This window comes from Saccoglossus kowalevskii, chromosome 6 (assembly GCF_978046115.1).
Source record: "Saccoglossus kowalevskii chromosome 6, keSacKowa6.1, whole genome shotgun sequence".
Classification (NCBI taxonomy): Eukaryota; Metazoa; Hemichordata; class Enteropneusta; family Harrimaniidae; genus Saccoglossus; species Saccoglossus kowalevskii.
The window spans coordinates 34,679,774-34,702,842 of record NC_140646.1 but is presented as its reverse complement, the minus strand read 5'-3'; the positions used below and the strand labels follow the sequence as shown (position 1 = coordinate 34,702,842).

General features: G+C 35.1%; 3 protein-coding genes across 3 annotated transcripts in view; 2 read left to right on the top strand and 1 right to left on the bottom strand.

The window, feature by feature from the left end:
* Window positions 1-1,819, top strand: part of LOC102802932 (uncharacterized) — a 33,743-nt gene extending 31,924 nt beyond the window's left edge. Inside the window, exons 24-26 of the mRNA XM_085500431.1 lie at window positions 586-671; window positions 930-1,088; window positions 1,534-1,819. Of these exons, the coding sequence (XP_085356557.1) occupies window positions 586-671; window positions 930-1,088; window positions 1,534-1,626 (338 nt within the window). The 3' untranslated portion in view covers window positions 1,627-1,819. The remainder of the gene's footprint in view (window positions 1-585; window positions 672-929; window positions 1,089-1,533) is intronic.
* Window positions 1,820-2,032: 213 nt separating this feature from the next.
* Window positions 2,033-17,133, bottom strand: LOC100374774 (lon protease homolog 2, peroxisomal-like). The gene is made up of 18 exons (XM_002735047.4): window positions 17,011-17,133; window positions 16,238-16,325; window positions 15,550-15,751; window positions 13,828-13,940; window positions 12,866-12,949; window positions 11,704-11,942; window positions 10,705-10,878; window positions 9,855-10,040; window positions 9,075-9,222; window positions 7,378-7,457; window positions 6,773-7,005; window positions 5,955-6,220; window positions 4,973-5,030; window positions 4,192-4,346; window positions 3,928-4,064; window positions 3,703-3,769; window positions 2,876-2,986; window positions 2,033-2,684 (listed from the first exon to the last, which is right to left on the bottom strand). Exons 1-18 carry the CDS (start codon window positions 17,121-17,123, stop codon window positions 2,571-2,573), a joined length of 2,568 nt encoding a protein of 855 aa, XP_002735093.1. The 5' UTR covers window positions 17,124-17,133; the 3' UTR covers window positions 2,033-2,570.
* Window positions 17,134-21,675: 4,542 nt separating this feature from the next.
* LOC102802713 (polyubiquitin-B-like) lies at window positions 21,676-22,614 on the top strand. Its single transcript, XM_006816872.2, has one exon. The coding sequence runs from the start codon at window positions 21,676-21,678 to the stop codon at window positions 22,612-22,614; it is 939 nt and encodes a 312-aa protein (XP_006816935.2).
* Window positions 22,615-23,069: the final 455 nt, after the last annotated feature.

Below are 23,069 nucleotides of genomic sequence, written 5' to 3'. Positions count from 1 at the left end.
AGAGGTTACACAATTAGCATAATGGCTAGAGTTAGAGGTTACACAATTAGCATAATGGCTAGAGTTAGTTAGAAGTTACACAATTAGCATAATGGCTAGAGTTAGAGGTTACACAATTAGCATAATGGCTAGAGTTAGAGGTTACACAATTAGCATAATGGCTAGAGTTAGAAGTTACACAATTAGCATAATGGCTAGAGTTAGAGGTTACACAATTAGCTTATCGGCTAGAGTTAGAGGTTACACAATTAGCTTATCGGCTAGAGTTAGAGGTTACACAATTAGCTTATCGGCTAGAGTTAGAGGTTACACAATTAGCATAATGGCTAGAGTTAGAGGTTACACAATTAGCTTATCAACTAGAGTTGGAGGTTACACAATTAGCTAGAGTTAGAGCTATACTGTTGTGTGATATGCTAAGCTAAATCTCTAATAATCAGTCTTTAATATCAAATAAAGCATTGATGCAATGCATGTTCTCATGATCACTAATAATGAAAAAGAATTAATCATGACTAGTCTTGACATTAAATATTGTCACTGCTATCTGTGCTAAAATATGTACACATCATTCATTGTTTGTAGGTGATGAGTTGCAAAGGCAGTTGGTTCAGTCTTCCATTTCATCCAAGATGGCCGCCGCCTCTGAACATACATGTCCAGATGACAAGGTATGAAAAACACAACACTTGCTATTTTCATTGAAAATCTGAAATCGCTAACTTAAATTAAATCCATGTGATCATGTAAAATAACAGTAGAACTTTTTGTTTCACTACCAAATTCATAAACTTTAAAACCCAGTGAAGTTGCTCCAACCCTTACTAATCAGTTATAACAGTATTGTGACAACTGGATTTATTATCAGTAAGTGTTCTGCATTTTGTTAAATATATTTCTGTAGTGATGACACAATTTCAATTTTACAGAGTTTGTTGAATGTAAAGGACATTCCAGACTACAGTGAGAGGCGCATCACATATAGTCGAGACAGGTTGCTAGAGTTAGCCCAGACTCCTTGCATCTCAGAATTACCAGAAGTTTTCAAAGACCAGAAAGAAGACTGGCTTCATATAATTGTACCTCAGGTATAAGAACCCTTATTGTATGATATTTTTATGTTCGAATCTTACCGGTATATACATAAATTACAGAGATGTTTCTCTGATGAAAATAAGTAATTAGCGATTCAGTTTACAACAATTACGATTTTGGTTTTTATAGACCAAATAAAGTACACAGTATAAATTTGCTCAGTACCAAATTTGGAACACTGATTTTAGGAGACTTTTAGTTTTCTACAATAGTACAAAAGTTTGTAAGAGAAAAAAAAGAAACAACTCAAAAGTGTGATTTTTACACAGTAATTGAAATCAACTTTAACCCCTGAAAGACAAGATTAAATTTGTTTGTATGCATGTTTTAATAATTAATGAGAAATGTAAGGCATGTCACCACTCTCTCTTGACCAGAAAAAAACATTTTTTTTTAGCCTTAAGGTAATGTTTATTCTTTCTTTTTTTTTTTTTGCAGGGTTGGTTTAATCCAAAAGACTATGTAGCATTCGGTAAACGTTTTCATAATAGAGTTTCAGATAAATACAATCATGATAACCAGCATAAATAGCATCATATTGTGAAGTCACATGACCAAAGACTTTGCTCTAATAGGGTATTGCGAAATCAAATGATTATACATGTAGATATTCTTATGTGTAGCGGTGGTCAACATTGTTTTTCCTGGCAAACTTTTGCTTATATGTATGATATTCTTATTTGGGTGAGCTGTAATGACAATTAAACTTACATATTCTAATTGAGGTGATATGTTTTATATGAATTATTAATATCTTTTGTGCACATTTTTAAACAAAGAACTAATGTTCCTTTTTGCTTGGAGCTCTTCTAGATGTAGGGACATTATTTTTTGTGATACCCTCATCAGCTATTGATTACCGCTGTGAATGTATACAATCTCCACAGTGCATGTATGTGTAGCATTGGTAAATCGATTCATTATAAAAAACACACAATTGTGGATTTAAACTGTTATTTTATTTAAAAATCACTTTTTTTCTCTCATCATTGGTCCAGTACGAGTCAATTACAAATGATATACTTAAAATGTGAAACTGCCACATACTCAGGTGTAATCTTGAATCTATATTGTCAAACGTAATATAGATTATTAACCTGATATTTGGTGTCAACAAGTGATTATGCCAACGAATTTATTACTAGAAACAGGATCATTACTGTTGATAAATATGATAAGTGCAATAGACTAGACTAGAACATGTTCAAACTTCCTACAATTATATTGTCACCCTAGCTATTGATCTCTTGATTAATGCCATTTGTTTTAATCCGGATTTGTGCTGTGATTTGACTGAAGTACTATCTGATACTGTTATATATGTCATTACACTACAGTTACCTTTTTAAATGCTATAAAAGAAAGGATTTACCATATAACCAATTACAAGTGATTGTAATGTACATTGTGAGTTGTACTTAAAACCTTGCATCTAATATTATTGCAACACCCCAATCTTGGCGCTTTGAAATATATCACAGTTTGCTTTGTGTGCTGGGGACATTTGCATTCAGTTCTGGATATCCACCTTCAAACACAGCTTGTAAAACATCTTCTAATTTAGTGACGAACACAAAGTCTAAGTCGTTCTGTAAAAGAATGAAATGCATTAGATATGAAGGGCTGGACTGTAACTTTACACAATAAAAGCTCATGATGCATTCTGGCACCAGAGCAGGATTGATTTAATGAGTTCTGAGAACTTAACATGTTATGATTGTCCTGTGTGAACAAATATTGATACATCATGAAGTCAAGAATATTTCTGAATTTTCTTTACCTTGACATTTGTGGGTATTTCTTGAAGGTCTTTTTCATTTCTCTTTGGCAATACAACTCTTTTTAGACCAGTACGATGAGCAGCTAGCACTTTGTCTTTGATTCCACCAACCTTTCAAATTAATAAATGTTATATAAGTAGAAATACATTTCTCACATAGTAAAGTAATGCTGACAAATAAGTTGATGGCAGGGATTCTATACGACCTCGTCAAATTTTATGTACTATATTTGCTCCAATAGAATTGCATACAATCATCAAAATATGACCCATAGACACCTGTTATTTATATATTAGTTTTGTTCGTGAGGATGTTAATTAATGAATTGCATGATACTGAAGCAAGGATCTATCTATGTAAATTTTAAAAATACAACTTGTTAATATTTTGGCCCAGAGGAAACTTGTTTCCATGGAGACAATCACTTGGCAATTTTCCTATAGCATTAAACCCAGTGAAATCAGATAAAGAAATGTATAATACTAACATATAATACTAAAGTGGATCTTGATATAACCTGTTGAACAGCTAATATATGTAAATTAGGTAATTATTATGCACAAATTTCACCGTAAACTAATCACCCAAGTCCACAAATCAAGTTAATTTAAATGGCTCTTGGGATATCATTGAAACAGCTGACAGGATTTCTACTTATCAAAGAGCAATTATGTTCTATGATTCTTGAGATATTGGAGCAGGCAGACAACTAGTCAATCAAAGAATAAGTTAGAATGCTACTTAATTAAAAGTAAAAATATTGTAATTTTTTTTTTATTTTCCATTTGATGTTATAAGGATGAAGAATCTAGTTAACATAACTTACAGGCAGCACAAGTCCACGTAGAGTAACTTCACCAGTCATTGCGGTATCCGAGCGAACACACCGACCACTGTAATAAACATTGTATAGGAACTTATCGCTGAAGTTTCAAAACAAACAATAGCACCGTCCCTCAAAAAAGGTGTTGAGGGACGGTGACGGTAGCTGTATCTTCATCTCATAATTCATTGTGATTGCAACTAGAGGGCAGTATTAAAAATGCCTTACCTAAATAATGAGACAAGTACACTGACCACAGTGACGCCAGCAGATGGACCATCTTTACTAATAGAACCAGCGGGGAAATGAATATGTATGTCTGTATTCTCCATAAGGTCTGTGCCAGTCGATACTTTAATAGCGCACTGAAATAAACAAATGTTATAGTGATCACCCCAAAAATTTACATTTATAGTTATTGTATATATGAAATAACAAATATTACCGGTAGTAAGTTGTGAGTAGACCAGAATATCCAGTGTCAATTCTTACCCGGGTAGCATTACTCCGGACCCAATTCAATGCAATTCTAGCAGATTCCTTCATGACATCTCCTAACTGTCCGGTCAATGTCAAATTTCCATCACCGTCCATTTTAGTGGCTTCAACAAACATAATTTGACCACCTACTTCTGTCCATGCTAAACCTGTAAAACAATTTGCAACATTATCTTACTCAATTTTATCAATACAATATTAGTATATTGTGAACCATGGACACTAATTACTCTCCTGCGTTATTCTTTACGAAGGCAGTAAAACTGAGAAATCTGCCATAGCTTGCAAAGGCTTGTGGTGTTTCCATGGTGACGTGCGTCATCACACGGACAGACGATACGTTTTTGAAGATTGGACACTGTGTTCAGCAGTGGCTCACCAATACACGTAGGTATTTGATTGAAAATGCATGTACAGGTAGTTTGTAACAAAATGTCTTCATGTTATTCCATTAATGGCAAAAACACAACTATAATTTCTGTTTATTTTGAGAACTGGAACACCATGAAAATAGTTCCATATTTGTAAAACTGATGACTATAGGGTATAAAAGCCATATTTTCTGTTCTACAGGGAATAACTTGGCTTGTGCATGTGATAATGATTACAGATTTAATACAAACTGTCAGATACTGTAAATCCCTTTCCTGAAAGAAGAATTTTTCCAAGTCAGTGTAAATAACAGTTAAATTTTTCACAGATATAGTACAGCCCATCATTGCCTCACTGGACTGTTCTATCACATCTGCAATATAGATTGTACAATGTTTCTTACCTATTGCCACTCCAGGTTGTCCAAGTCTTTCTGAGGTTTCATTTTCAAACATTGGTGGCTGTACAAGCAGAACAAAACAAGATATTGAAGAGCCAACAGGGACATGTATTTGAAAACATTGCCTTTAAGACAATACAACAATGAATTTTCATGTTCATCATGTGTTACCGGTATTCCATCAAGGTTTAATCAAATGTGACGACACACATAAAAACAAACATGGGCTCAGTAAACAGCAACTGTGGTGCTTCTATGAAAGCAGTGGGGAACAAATTCTGCTTCAGATTTTCAAAGTAACTTTGCTGGTTACCATGGTTACACTCTACAAGGTAATATTATAGGAGCTGTATATTTAAAATGTCCCAGTCATCATGCACGTTTAATTTCATTTAAAAAAAACATTTTTTATATATTATATATATAACGCTATAAAGTGACACTGTCATCAAATATGTCCTTTCAACTATTTTAAAAGTGAATTTCATTATTATCAAAGACTGAGTACCATCAGTTGTTGATTTTGTTGCATAGTGTTTTTAGAGTCAGACTTTGTTAGCAATCAGGGACTATTAATTTAAGTTCTGTCAGTCCGGATTTAATTCTCAGACATGTTAGATTGATCACATTTAAACTTTACAAGACCATGTATAATGACTTGCAATAGGCACATTGGTTTTCTTTACCATTTGATATAATATGGCTGACTGGCTGCCATTTTGGTCCTCAAATTTGTTAAATTCTGATACTTGTCCAGAATCATTTCACAGAGATATGACCCTGATTTCATGATCATGCATATAGGATTACAGGTGAACACTCGTATTTTTTCCAAGATTCAAAGAAAAATGGCTGATAGCTGGAAAAAAATACAATGTTCACCTGCAACCCAATTTGACCAATTTTCCAAAATAATTATTAGTGTTCAGAATTATTGAGTTTTTACAGTAATCTGAAGATAGAAAACATGACACATCTCACCCACCCCTAGAATATCCTGCAGTGCATGTTCATCTATCACAATAGGCATGTCAGGTGGATGGGCTAGTGTAGCTGCTGAACTCAACGACTCCTTTTCATCTATAGACAAAGGTTCCTTCTCTGGTTCTACATTTTCTTTCTCAAGATCCTGTTTCCCATTCTTTGTCTTAATGGTCATGTTCTCAGCCACTTTGACAGCTACAGCTCGGCATACGGCAGCGAGTTTCCTCTCCAGTGATCTCACCCCAGCTTCACGAGTGTAGCGAGCAACTGAGGAGAAGAAGAAGAAGACAAGAAAACAAAGTGTTGGTTAAATGATGATACAATGTACCTCTTGACCTCAAAATACCAAACTAGAAAGGTGTAACACACTGAATGATCATAAACAATAACTGCTTTTCCAAACAGCTAAAGGGATTAAAAAAATGTTGTTTACCAAAGAGGACAAAATGCTGAAAAAAACAAAAGAATAAAATGTTGTAAAAACAGGCCAGGCTAAATGCTGTAAAACAAGACAGGCTAAGTGGCTAAGAAAATTCTCTACAACAGGACCACCTAAGTGGCTACGGAAAATCCATGATATGGGTCAGAGTAGATAGCATGCTTATTTTAGCTGATGTAACTAATTTGTGTTTTCACAATTGTTTTTTTAGAAGATTTTTTCCACTCAGTTAAATTGAAATTTCCCAAAATTCATACACACTCAAGTATTTTACAGTAGTTTGGTGTTTATCAATATGTTTATATTTTGCAAGGCTATAAAGAAGACGCAGGAAGAGGTGTTCAGTTGAGACATCTTTCAGTGTACTACTTAATACTTACTGATCATTTTAATAGTATCCTCAGGAAACTGTAACTGTTCAGCATTCAATCCATGCTCTTTGAGTTGTTTAGGTATGAGATGTCTGACACCTATGTGAACTTTCTCTTCCTGGGTGTATCCAGCCACATGGATCACCTCCATTCTATCCAGCAATGCAGCGGGTATAGTAGACATGCTGTTGGCAGTTGCTATGAATAACACTTTAGATAAATCAAATTGCACATTAAGGTAACTATCATAGTGGGTCAAGGATAAATACGTGATATTTCGTGTTTAGGAGTGCACATAAACCCAAAATTGTATTTATTGTATGTGGGAAAATTAAAATATGACTTATTTTGACCATACAGATAACCGTGTGCACTACTAATTGAGAGAAAACAGTACATGTAGTAAGTGAGAATATGAATACCCGGTAGATACCAAAACATGAAAACACTGGTCACAACAGAATATGCAGAAGAAATCATTTCAGATATGGTAAAAATTGTTGATAAGCAAGTAGCATAAGTGATTGATAAGATGCAACATATGACTGTAGGAAGTGGAGAGATATGATCGCTAATGTTCCACAATATGGTAATGGATGATGATAAAAGGATACTGATCTACAAATGTGCTGTTCTGTTCAGGATCAAGAACTTCCAACAAAGCTGCTGCAGGATCACCTTGTAAACTTTTATTCTGAAACAAAAAAACAACATCAATGTTTTATTTTCATTGCATGGTGATGATGATCAACAATAATGTGAATACAAGTTTTAGATAAGTTGATACATACATCAATACAGACAGACACATGCTGCACATGACCATTCATTCAGTTAGGAATCAACACTTTGTCAACTTTAGTCACAAAATAAACACACATCACTTTTCTCATATTTTTTCAACAATTTTATCAAAAGCTGCAGCCACTAAAAAAATAAGATCATTTTTTTTAATTTAACAAGTCATTTGTTAATGACACAGTCCCTGTCCAAAATTTTGTGATCTGACATATCAATTTGATGCTGATGAAGTCATTGAGATTAGATTGAAACCATTAATAGGAGATGGATTTGTAAAACATTATGATTTAGTGCTTTTACACGAGAATTGAACATTGGGTAGTCATATTGAATCAAATTACAAAAATAATGTTCATGTATCTATTGGTATACTGTTTTTGTACAAAATTTAAACATAAATGTTCATTGCATTCATGGGAAAGTAGGCAAGGGTATCATGAAAAACAAAATGGCCACCAGTCAGCCATATTAGTTTGAATTACAGAAAAAATATGACATGCAACTATAACCCAATATGTATGATCATCATACCAACTTTGATCCAAATCCGCCCAGTCATCTCTGAGAAACAGCTTTGGACATGTAAAAATTACGATTTAGCACTTTACATGAAAATTGGGCATTGGCCGGCCATATTGAATCGAATCACAAAAATAATGTTGGTGCGCATGTATCCCTTGGTATACTATCTTTGTACAAAATTTAAAGAGAAACGTTCATTGCATTCAAGAGAAAGTAGCATGGGTACAATGAAAAACAAAATGGCTGCCAGTCAGCCATATTTGTTTGAATCACACAAAAAAATGACCTGCACCTATAACCCAATATTTATGATCACCATACCAGCTTTGATCTAAATCGATCTAGTCACCTCTGAGAAACAGCTCCGGACATGTAAAAATGACGATTTAGCACTTTTACATGAAATTTGGGCGTCAGTCATCCATATTGAATCGAATCACAAAAATAATGATGGTGCAGATGTAACTCTTGGTATACTATCTTTGTACAAAATTTAAAGAGAAACATTCATTGCATTCAAGATAAAGTAGCATGGGTACCATGAAAAACAAGATGGCCGCCAGTCGGCCATATTTGTTTAAATCATGAAAAAAAAATGAAGTGCACCTACAATCCAATATGTATGATCATCATACCAACTTTGATCCTAATCGGCCTAGTCATTTCTGAGAAACTGCTGCGGACACGTTTAGGTATCAGAAATAGCAAATTTTACATCCAAAATGGCTGCCAGTCGGCTATTTTTGCTCCGATCATAAAGTAACTTGACGTGCATATGTAAGACATTATGTATTGTCTTCATATAAAGTTTGAATGAAATCCATCAATGGGTGTCTGAGATATAGCTCCGGACGTACGGATGGACGTACGTACAGACGGAACGAACCCTAATTAATAGTCCCCGTTTTCGGACTTCGTTCGAACAGGGACTAAAAATGGAATTACATCAGGGTTTTGGTATGAAAAATGAAAGTAAAGGATGTCTGACCAGTTTATCAATTTCATCCAACAGGAAAACAGGATTACTGACTCCGACTGTCTTCAGTCCTTGTATAATACGACCAGGCATTGAACCAATGTACGTACGTCGATGACCACGGATATCACTCTGATCACAAACACCACCAAGAGATATCCTATAAACGTATCATGTTAAGTTATTAAACCTTGATGGAATATCACATTTAGAGACTGCATTTGATTAAACCTTGATGAAATATTACACTTAGAGACTGCATTTGATTAAACCTTAATGAAATATCACATTTAGAGACTCAATTTGATTAAACCTTAATGAAATATTACATTTAGAGACTCAATTTGATTAAACCTTTATGAAATATTACATTTAGAGACTGCATTTGATTAAACCTTGATGGAATATTACATTTAGAGACTGCATTTGATTAAACCTTTATGAAATATTACATTTAGAGACTGCAGTTGACTAAAATTTGATGGAAAATTGTTTGGTAAAAAGTGATATTTTTCGATTACTTTGATATTATATATACTAGTATAGAAGTACTACAGGTGGATCTCTCTCAGATTTGTTCATTTCGTGATGATATTTTCAATTCTCTAATTTTGATGAATATTTTTGTCATTTTTGATATAAAGTTATATTTTTGATTTCTTGTTAAAAAACGCAAGTCTGATTGATTTGATATTATACATATTGGTAATATAGGTAGACCTCTCAGATTATAACCTGATGAAATACCACATTTGGAGACTAAACTATGATGAAAACTGATCAAAAACTTACCTATGAAACTCCCTTCCTAAAGTCTTGGCTACAGACTTGCCAACACTAGTTTTACCAACACCAGGTGGTCCAACAAAACACAGTATGGGTCCCTTCAGTGAATTCTTTATTTGTCGTACAGCAAGGTATTCGATAACACGTTTCTTTAATTTGTCCAAACCATAGTGATCAGCGTCTAAATCCAGTCTAATGCAAAGACAGAGAACTATGATGTAGCAAGTTTACAATGCATCCACCTTGTCTTGTCAATGTATGGCAAGAACACATTTTGAAAAATAAAATGGTTGTTATAGTGGTAAAATGTTACTCTCTTCTCTTATAACTTGATCCTCATAGAAATAATATAAATGTTCAAGTTGAGTTTTTGTATATATAAATCAAATGTCTGTATGAATAATCGAATTGCTTTGTGCAAAGCAAATGCAATTCTTCCAATCAACTATGGATAAATTTCAAAGGCTTGTTCAAGCAACAAATGGTGATATTCTATGAAATATCTGTGTGTTTGCGTTCAGAGCATTTGAAGTTAGGAAACAATTGTAAACAAATTAATTATTATTTAATTCCGTGTGATCTATAACCGAGAATAGCATCATATTCTACTTGTACCTGTTACACTTTAAGCATTGTTTTGATATGTTTGTATATGGGCCGGTGGCCTAGGAAAGCAATAAATAAATACTTGTACAAATTCTTATCATTAAATTTTTATTTTATAACGAAATTAAAAAACGATCAGGCAGTGAAAGTCTTTTCCCAGATGTGACAGATATTTCAGCTGAGATTCTCTAAATTACTAAATTGAATTGATGAGTTGTTTCACAGACAGTAACTTCTCCCATCTACCCACCTGGCCTGTGCAATACTGAGATTGTCAGTCGTCTCCTTAGACCATGGTAACTCAGACATTAGCTCTAAATAATTCCTGGTTAAGCTGTAATCCGGCATGGATGATGGCATTTTCTTTAGTCGCTTCAATTCCTTTTGGGCAGCTTTCTTGGCATGTTCAGGTAAGTTGGCAGCCCTGAAAAATAATAATTTGTGAGACAACTAGCATTAATAACTGTATATCCCGGTACATGGTATATATGGTATTGCCATGCAGGATGTAAAGAACAAATAAAATAACATACTCCTGTAATTCAGTCTGTGCAAGTCTGAGTTACTTAATAATCATCTTATCTCGGCACAAGAGTGTACCTGTGTAATATGAGCATGGTGCGTACCTTAAACTTGAACTATGTGACAGGGCTGTATGAGTATCTTTCTATCATTATTTTATTGCACATGCCCGGTTGTACACAAGCACCAGCAGACATTAACCAAGGTTCCCCGAAAGTCTGGAGTCAGTGAATTCAGCCTTCCCATTGAGTCTGTGGCACACTCACCAATGGTTGATGTCAAACCTTTTTAGTTTTCAACACCCAAGGTAAGATTTGAATGCCACTAATCATGAGGTTAATGCAACAACCACTATGCTACCAGTGACGGTATGGTTGAAAACTTTTACAGTTACATATGTGCTAGGTACATGTCCCGTATTTGCTTTATTATACAGACACAATAAATGCAACTTGAACTGTGACAGAGCTGCACTTCTAATAGAGTGAATATGTTTGTTTTTTTTAAATTAAATCTACCATGCTAATTTAGCTAATTTAATACACAGACAATTCATCATGTATTGTTGATTCCAAAACACCCATGTATCATATGCCATCAAAATTTGACAAGTTGTTCTTGAGATATTGGTGGAACAGATACACATAGAGACTGGATAAACTCAACTCCCTATAGCGCTTCTCACACAGGAAGCAAAAATAACTTGCTCACATATTTGATCACTCACTTAAGTCTCTGTTCTAAATCCACCATTTCATCGCCATCTCCATCATCATCCTCTGGGTCTAAATGGAAATTTTTAGAACTTCTTATGATGTATGGTTTTCTTGAGGTTTTTTTAAAAGCCAGAAACTCATCATCGTTATTTTTCCTTGATTGCTTGAGTAATTTCAAGCCTTCTATTTGGCGTACTAGAAGCGGTAGCGTCTTCTTAAACCGTTCCGCTAAATCTACTGCATCTAGAATCTACAAAAAATAACGGAATATAGAGAGAATTAATTAAAATTTTGTGAAGGACAAATATTCATTACTGAGGTACAATAATGACATTTTTTTAATCGAGTAACATTCATTTTCATGATTCAAAGGTTTTTTCAGAATACAAACTGTAATTATATATAGTATAATTGTTCACATAAATAACACTCTATGTGGTTGTCTATCTTTCTAAGTCTAATTTCCCTGGTGGTTTACTCATCATAAGTCAGGGCACGCCCAGGTCTAATTTACGGGTCAAAGGTTAAGTTGCCAATTATTATCCATATTTGATTATTACTGTAAAATTTGTATTACAAGCTGTGGTTTTTCTTAAAATGGTTCAATGCAACAGAGAAGATGTGGTTTCTATTAGAAAATCTACATAAATGAGAAATTGTGATTTTTTCATTTACAATTATTCAAAAAGAATGGGATATTAGGGATGCGGCTTCTAATACAGATTTTATGGTAGTAAATAATATTAAAGTAATATTGACTTAATATTGTATAAATGACCGGCAGTAAATAAACAAGGCAACTATCTTTCTTTGAACAAGTTCTTACAAAATAGGTCACTGTTTTTTTGTGTACTGATACAAACATCTTCAATCATGACTTTCCAAGCAATTTTCTTAAAGTTTGGCAACATATGTAATAATAACAGACTGCCATGGCCTTGACTAATGTGTGTTGGGGTATTGAAGTTCTTTTCATAAATGAGCCTTCACATCCATGCTGTATTGTCACTCACTTCTTCTGTGAAAATATGCCCAGGGGATACACTGCATTATACAACAAATAAGTACTACAACCAACATGGCCATGACTGCAATATTAAATGCTAGATAATCTTTTTCTTATTTGATAACAAGAATGAAATTCAATAACAAAATGATGGATTCCTCGCATACCTGCAGTTTTTCATTGAATGATGTCTTGATAATTGACGCAAATATATCTGGCAAGTTTTGGGCTGGCACACTATCCAACATCCTCTGTAAACAAAAAAAGTGTACATTTTACGAGCACCCCTACAGCGTGTTATAAGTGTACATTTCACGAGCACCCCTACAGCGTGTTATAAGTGTACATTTTACGAGCACCCCTACAGCGTGTTATAAGTGTACATTTCACGAGCACCCCTACAGCGTGTTATAAGTGTACATTTCACGAGCACCCCTACAGCTGTTATAAGTGTACATTTCACGAGCATCCCTACAGCGTGTTATAAGTGTACATTTCACGAGCACCCCTACAGCGTGTTATAAGCTTAGGGTTTTCTAGGGTTATATCATTTCAATGAAACTTAGTACAAATGTACAAACCTAATTAGTTTGGGGTAAAAATCTGTTCATATTAATTCCCTAATAAGCATAATAATTCATAATTTTTTGGTTCTAATCACATTTCAATTAAACTTGGAGACATAGATTTTCTGTTACATTGCGCAGACCTCATTAGTTTTACACTCAAATCTGGTCATATTAATTTTCTGATTTGCATAATTAATTTTCAGCTAAGTAATTTCGAATTATATTTAATGTGTCTCCAATACTCTCAGCACATGGGAGTTCTTTCTAAGCTTTCTTTGATTTTAGAATTCATGGGGAATCATATATGATACCTATTTATCACAGTTTGTCATTATTTATAAAATTGAAGAGATCACAGTACACAATAGAAATTATGTATGCAAATTAGCTGCTGAATATGCAAAGTTATGCGGCAAAATAATATTAAAGCCACACAAACCTACTCAACAAAAACACAGCAGATGGTAACATTCAATGGTGGTTTGTTTGAGGTAACAACTAGAAATCTTACAAATAAGATAATTTACATCAAAGAATACTATTTGTAACTTGATACTTACCTTTAATTTAGCGACTATAGGTATACTAATATCCAACATGTCAACCAACTTATTAGCATGTTCTAGAAAATTATCAGTCAACGCTGCCAATTCATCGTCACTGAAATCACCGACTGAAAATAGTTGAATAACAATCACAATTTCAGTGTCCATAGCAGTGGTTGGTTTACAATGATTTGTTGTTGTGAATCACAAAGAAAATTATTTCTTACCAAAACTCTTGCAAAATTAATTCAAAACAGTTATAAATACGTCTATTGCTATTTTATGTTTTGTTTTATAATACTCATTCATTTGTCTGATACGTCTTCATGAACAATTAATTACATGACATAATTCTAATTGACATTCTAAACAAATGTTAATAAGGTTTACACATAAAAATTACAGGATGTCTGGAATGGTTAAATTCATTGAAAGTTGTGATAATGGTAAAATTGACCTTTGACATTATAAACACCACATCAATATTTCTCACCTTCCTCACAAAAGAAATGGTGTTATTATTTAAACAAATTCTGATCTAAATCTGTAGCTGATTGGAAATTAATTATTTTGTCCACAAGAATATGTTGCACAAAGATGGCACTGTAATATACAAACCACTTTGTAAACTACTTCATAATGTTCATTGGAAGTATTATGTACAATCACTGAGCTATAATTTCTCATTAACATGAAATGTTACAGTACTACCGGGTATATATAATTACAACAGTTTGTATTCTAGAAAATTATCAGTCAAATCACCAACTGAAAATGGTTCATTTGGGTCCAAATTTAATGAAATACACTTGAATATGTTGCACCAAGATGGCACTAATGTCAGAACTGTGCATGTATGCATTCTACTCTTATACTCTTATCGCTCTTCTGTTCTCTGCTAGTTGTTTATCATACATTGTGTGCTATTCATAGTAAAAACTTAAAAAACATAAACATTGTTGACGATGGTAACAATTGCTTTAATTCACTACCTTGCCTGTAAATGTTCAACTGACTTTTAGCAGATCTCTAAAAACTTATATATAATTACAACAGTTTGTATTCTAGAAAATTATCAGTCAAATCACCAACTGAAAATGGTTCATTTGGGTCCAAATTTAATGAAATACACTTGAATACGTTGCACCAAGATGGCACTAATGTCAGAACTGTGCATGTATGCATTCTACTCTTATACTCTTATCGCTCTTCTGTTCTCTGCTAGTTGTTTATCATACATTGTGTGCTATTCATAGTAAAAACTTAAAAAACATAAACATTGTTGACGATGGTAACAATTGCTTTAATTCACTACCTTGCCTGTAAATGTTCAACTGACTTTTAGCAGATCTCTAAAAACTTATATATAATTACAACAGTTTGTATTCTAGAAAATTATCAGTCAAATTACCAACTGAAAATGGTTCATTTGGGTCCAAATTTAATGAAATACACTTGAATATGTTGCACCAAGATGGCACTAATGTCAGAACTGTGCATGTATGCATTCTACTCTTATACTCTTATCGCTCTTCTGTTCTCTGCTAGTTGTTTATCATACATTGTGTGCTATTCATAGTAAAAACTTAAAAAACATAAACATTGTTGACGATGGTAACAATTGCTTTAATTCACTACCTTGCCTGTAAATGTTCAACTGACTTTTAGCAGATCTCTAAAAACTGGCAGATATCAACAATATTTGACTCCACTCTCACTAACAGAAAATTACCATACCTGGTTCATTATCACCTGGGAACCTATCCAATTGACTAACTGCAGCGATTGGATAAGGAGACTGCTGTAACAATTTATCCAGTTTAAATCTACATAGTCCAGTCAGAAGTAGTGTGTAAGCTGGTCGAGGCCAATTAGTACCGGTTACCTGAACAACAACAGCAGCTGTACCAATGGAATGCAAGCCACTTGCATCTTCATCCTGTAAATATATAACAAATGCTACAATTGGCTAATTCAAGTCACATGTTCACTTTAAGCCAATTGCAAGTTGTCAAATATATTATGATGAAAACTATACCCCACTGATGTACTGATTATAAAGATTAAACAAACCAAGGACTGGTTGCTCAGTCGCTTCCAATATACATACTAGTGTAAAAAAATATAAGAATAAATTTGAAAAAGTGACAAAATTATGAAAAACAAAATCAAACAATTTTCTGGCAAGATACCAAATATGACATGGACCAAATTCTAATTTTTTATCCAAATATTTATCCAAATACTCATATACAACTTTAATTGACAATACAGCAATTCCTTGGTGCTTGCTGAAGTAAACATAAAATAATTTGTCAAAATAATCAAGTATGAAAGTGCATGAAAATCTAATCAATCTAATGTTCTTGCTTGCTGACATTGTAGCCGACAGATGACACTGTTATGTACGGGATGTATACACAACCTGACTGTCCCGCTCCTTTGTAATGACACCAATAATAGTGTTACTCAAACTACTGGACTTCAACAAATGATTCTTAACCATATGCATGCTGCAAGAAACCAAAGAAAGCACATTAGAAGGTGAAATATTTACTGTGTTTAGTTTTAGCAGATTGATTTGTATTTTCCACACATTGTGCATGTCATATGGGAACCTTAGCACTTAAATTTAACATTTTTATGTGTTACATCAAGCCAAGGAAAGATTGATCAGTGACTCATTGAAGATGCCAGATAGTCAAATTCATACTTGCAAAGAGAATTTTAGACTTTCCCATTTTTTAGCTAGATTAATTTAGTCCATACACGATGGATGGGAGGTAAACTGCCAAAGCAATCTGGAAAAGCTATAAAAAATTGAAGATTTTGAAGTTCAATTCATTGAAATTATAAAGAAGTATGAAAATTAGTGATGAATTATACATGTAACAGCTCCACCAAAAAAGTAGTATTAGTGTCTTATTCATCCTTTAAGTAATACATTTTTGACTGTACGTAGTTTTTAGTTTAATCTTGTTTTTATTTGTTGTTAAATTTGACGCTACGCAATCATCGTAACATTGTGTATCTTGTCACGGTGCTACTGAGGTTAAAGTACATTCTGGTTTCTTCCTGAACTTTCCACGTACATGTACAGTGAATGCAATAACAACACAGCCATTGCACGCAATTACGTGAACGTAACATTTACTAGTGGTACCGTACGATTAAATGGCAGTTATGAGGTGTACTTACTTTTTGGCGGAGTGCACGGGTATTCTCATGGAAGAACCCGGCAACAAAACGCCGTCTGCAAGCAGCAACAGGGGAAGTCGGCGAGGGATACGGATTAGAGCTGACGACGCCATATTTCTTTAAAGGCTGAGCTGTCGCATGATGGCGCTGTTTATGTTGAACTTTTTACAATTCGTGTGAAATGTCCGGGAAGGAAATCGTGCATAGATATTTAATCACATAGCGAGTATCGCTTTTCCTTAATCTATTAAATAAGGCATTTTTTTTCAAAAATATGAAATTTTAAACATGAATATCTTAATTACGTGTAACACATTTGTTCACTGTTCACATGAACTTACCTTTCAGAGGACACTTTGAAAAGCAGAAACGCCCCCATGCGACAAGTTAACTGTTTTTAAAGAAAGCTGATCGTAAACCGCCTCACAGTGTTCATTGGAATATTATTTACAATATAATTTCATGTTAACATGAAACAGCGTTTGTTTGTGTGTTACAGTATTATATTTGCCAAATGGGAGAAATTGGTCACATATTATTAAGAAATTACTATTTTAAAACGATGCCCTGATATTCAAAACAAGATTTTAGAAAATAGAAATAAAAAAAACAAAAAGCACTCTATCAGTCACGGCTTATAATTATTTCACCCTTTGTCACCAATCTACAATTAGTGATATGGTTGCTATTCACTGCTCACATGGCGTATGTATGTTGGACATTCGACATATTGATATAATGGTATAATACACTATTATATATGACGCGCGAAATGGGACCGCACGCAATTTTTTAAACGATAAAACACTATTAAAATTTGCTATATAGCCTGTTCGGTGACAGATTTTCGTTAAAATTGAAGACAGATCTTCAGGAACATCACTATATTGTACATTGTGGGTAAACTATTCCACCATTTCAAAATGAATTGGTTAATAATCCTGCAAAAGATTATATCGCCAAATCAAAGGACAGAATTACAGTGAAGGACACAAAGCTGGGGCATTAATTGTGAACGTATTTATAAACAATTTTAAATACTAATCACCGTTTAAATTCAAATTGATCCAAGAGCGACCATAATACGTGCGCATGCCATCACGTGACTTAGCAATTGTGACCATAATACGTGCGCATGCCATCACGTGACTTAACAATAGTGACCATAATACGTGCGCATGTCATCACGTGACTTAGCAATAGTGACCATAATACGTGCGCATGCCATCACGTGACTTAGCAATTGTGACCATAATACGTGCGCATGCCTTCACGTGACTTAGCAATTGTGACCACCCTCTTATTCAAAACGACTCGAAGGCGCATGCTTATTGATACAATGTTGAATTAATTTGAATTCTAACATCCATTTTGATTTATAAAATGTTTATAACAACCCCAGCTTTCTGTCCCTCACTGTATTTTGCCGTAATATTCTATAAACACGCATGAAGTTACCTAAGATGGATATTTTCGAAAATAAATATACAAATGAAGCTTTTAAACTTTCAAACTCAGTTCAAATAAAAACAAAGTAACTGCATAACTGGGCGCAAGAGGGAGACCACCAGTCACATCCTTGCCCACAAAAGCAACAAAAGAAACGTGTAAAACAACTATTGAAAATAAATAGCTTCTGTGAAATATGTTGCGTTTGTGGATTACCCATCCTCCGATTCGCTAGGTTTACTTAAACCGACCATCGGCATGACCGTCCACACGATAACTGTGAAGCGACGACCTAATTAATTAACAATGCTTGGCGATGATGCAAGTTGCATTGCAGAAATAGAGCGTAATACAAAAAATCAAATCATAGCATTGTTAATTTATTAGAACTTCAACATCAGAGATCAGTAATTGTAGTGTAATTTTTTATTCTATTTAGTATAGATAAACTAGTATGTTGTTACTGATTACGTAGTCTGTGACCTTAATACATTGTACTATATATATAGTGATATAGTGAGGTCATCTGAGAACTAGGACACATAACACGATTGAATCGACAGGTTTACATATGCCATGGGAAAGGAGTGTGTACAAGGGTCATAACTATAATTATGGGACATAAACAATACCACGTGATATAATATAATAATGAACCATAAATACGTGTGGAATAAAATAATTGCCTTCACTGACAGAGAGGATGTCACGTGATGTATACACCGCTTGGTGCATACACATTTAATATACGGGGTTATCCGGGCTATAGTCACGTAGTCATATCATGGATCTACATGACTACACGGTGTATCGGTAATTATGAGTACTGGGAATGTACACAGGTTCCAGGACTAACACGTATATGCATTCTGGATTGGATATGTGGTTTTTGAGCGGTGTTCTCTGGTGATACATTTTATTCGTGGAACCACGTGGCCAAAATAGTGTTGCGTCTTAATAGAACACATTTACATATAATAGGGATTGACAGATACAATGATACATATGTCAATAAATAACATTAAACAAGGGCGACCCCCGACTCTCCAAACTCCACGTCGCATATCACCGATGTTTAGTGAACCGAATTCCCACTCGTGTATTATTTAAGGTTGACAATTTCAAGTTTTCAGGAAATTATTTTTTATTAAAAATACAACAATATATTTGGAAGTTGTTTCTATATTAAGTCTGTGGCGAGTTAAATATTATAAATATTCATAATAGTCACGAGACGTATTATGACGTCGTTCGGAAACAACGGAAAGCAGTGGTCTTAAATAACGGGTTAAGGGGACCTAAACAATAAACTACTTGATATCTGAGTGTAATCGTAATGGTGGTTGAAACAACACAATTGAGATCAAGCCGAGACCTCAAGTCTCCAAGAGGCGGCCCATCACAAGGCTACCGCGCAGAAAGCGCGCAGAAAAACTGACTTCTCCCATAATTACATACAGGTATGTAATTGGTGGTTATTTTATTTGATAAAATCTAATGCGTGTGTTAAATTCATTTACACCAAGCTTGGCTGCTCTCCAGCCATTCTATTTAAAGGCACGTGTGAGTCGACAACTGGACCATATGGCGACATATACGAAAACCTCATACTACCCGTACAAATTCCTATCAATAATTGACAACTTTATTGATTTCAGAGTTAACAAGACATGCACTAGGCACATAATGAGTACAGTGTGGTTGCCTTATTCAAAAATAACAAACTTGTTTTTCAATTGTGGCCTGTGCTGTTTTGTTGTGTGGTGTCAATATATTAGTCATATAAATTATCTGAAACTGCCCTTCCCTAAATTATTAATATTGGAGTACAATGTACTCACAAAGTGATCGGTTTAGATTTATACACTGAGCATATGTATTAGTGTGCCGTGCTTACAAATAATATAGTAATATTGGATGAATGTCTCAATTTGGATCTAGACAACGCCTCCAACATTGTTAACATTGAGACCATCTGATTAAAACCAGGTTATTTTATTTTAAATTATTGTCCATGCACCTATAAGAAAAGACGATGCTAACATTGTGATATAATATTTATATTGTCTATGGTGGTATGGAAAATTACTTCCATGTATTTGTATGAGACGTGTGATTTTCGCCCATCTGTGACCCAAGTGCCAGTTTTATTTTAGATGAATTTTCAACCATTTCTGGTTAATAAGTTCGATCTCGGTTATTTGTTCAGCCCATAAGGGCAATAAACTAAGTTTGACATATGCACGTCATAGCCTTTGGTGTTTCAAAAACATCTCAAAACTGTAAGAAGAAATCGTATTTCACACCCTCACTGACTGCCGCTATGTATATTCCGACGGACATGAACAGTTGCCGATGCCTGAATCGCGACGTTTGACATTTCATCAACATTTCTAATAAACATGACAATTTGGGTTGTTGGAGGCTCTGTAGGGTATATAATTCGACCTAATACTGTAACTATGGATATAATTTTCTTTCGAGTCTACTACCATGTTTAAACAGCACCCGTAAAGCTCATGTAACCATGACAACGGACATAACGTACTAGTATATATAGTAGTCAGCATTTGAGAAAGCATGTTAACTTGGATTGTATAAATAAGATATTACTCGTCGCGTGATATCTGGCAACTATTATCAATCACTCGAGTTCACGACTGGTGGTAAACTTGGCACTTGGCAACGAGACTATGTTTCCATCCCAGTCGAGCTTGATCACCGGCCGATGTTGTAAATAACAAATATGTCTACGGAGTGTTGTGGCATGTTATATGCACCACAGCGGCCACCTTTCACTTCTGGTTGTTGATATGCGTGAGCGCCACCGTGGATTCAGAGCTCCCCACTCCAATCCACCACAAATCTTGATAATCAATCATCTTTATCATGTTCCAATGCAAACTTAAACATCGTGTCACACAAGGCGCATGCGCACAATTAATGATCTGCTCCAGTCGTATAAACGTAGCCAAAACTAGATATGGCCAGCTTTATCAAATAGTAGATTATTGGCATATATGCATTGTTCGATTCGTTATTGTTAATAATTACTAACCTTGAGATTTCATCGCAGGTTCGTAGTAACGGGAGAACCTGTGTATCTTCAGCTGTCCGTTGATGGCGATCCTTGACAAATAGTAGCCGGACCTGGACTCCCGTCTGGCGAAATAATACTTTGTTGATCAGGAATATGCTGTGGAAGTCTCATCCATAATGGAACACACCAAAACAGTCAAGACAGAGAGTACACCAAAAGCACGGTGGGTATTCAGACAAGAGAGCTACCCGATCATCGTGCCTCCTGAACGTCTTGTCCAGAATGCGGGCGTTGATGCATTCGGCTCATCAACGACACGAACCAGGGCGCAGGTAACTATACCGATTTTTATCAGAACGCAGTTTGGAGAATCGTTCACCTTGAAAGTGAGTGAGTGGGAAACAGTGAAAAGTGTTAAATCAACCATCGAAACACGCACCGGGCTACCCTCTGAGCAACAGAGATTAATCTACAGGGGTCATCGACTGGGTAATGTAGACATGACTTTGGTTGACTATGACATTGGTAAGGAAGCCGTATTGTGCGTATACAGGACGTTAGACATAGGAACACTGCATTTGACTGTGAGAAATCTGCGAGATGATGCGAATTCTCTGATTGTGGAACCACTCAACACGATACTAGAAACAAAAGAAATCTACGAGAAAGCAACTGGTATCCCGGTGGCATTGCAGGAATTTATTTACATGGGGAAAGTATTGGACGGTGATCGAACACTCTGGGACTATGACATCATGGCGTCATCTGTGGTGTATGTCACGTACAGACGGTTTCCTATCATCGCCAAGACGATGGCCCGATACAGCTATCAACTGTGTGTCAGTCCTACCACGACGGTTTGGGAGGTGAAAGCCAAGATCTTCGAAAATCGAGGGATCCCGGTAGAGGAACAGCACATTGTGTATGATGGGCGAGAACTTCTCGATGATAATGATTTACACTACTACGATATCGTCAAACCATACACCCTGCTTCTGTTGGTGTCCGGTAAAAATATTGAGATCACCCGTAAGGGGAACGGGAAGGTCGCTATCGGGAAGATAAACGCTCAAACAAACCCTGTCACATTTCCATTCGGTTGCATAGTGCAATGATAACATTTCTCAGTCATAACTTTATCATTCCACTCATTTTATGTAGTTTGCATTCTACGTTGCTATCTAATAACGACATTAATGACTTTAAAGGGAGATGGTCGTCGCGCCGCGTCCTGTCCGATATGGGACTCATAGCAATGTACACAACGCGTGTAAAATACGTTCTTTACGTGAAATTCGAACACGCGCTGCGCGACGACCACCGCCCTACAATGGGGTAGCCCACAATATCAATTTTCTTTGAACGATGCCCGGAAACAAATAATCAAGGAATAGCAACAGGTCGTCACGGAAAAGTCCCCAAACTCGAAACTATCAGTATTTTAAAATATTCATTATAATTCTAAATGTCCAAAGAAACTATTTTGCTGACAGGTGTTCGCGGGTTGCTTACACACAATATCAGAAGGCTATGATATTGTGTTGTCGCATCCCACATCGTCAAACCATAT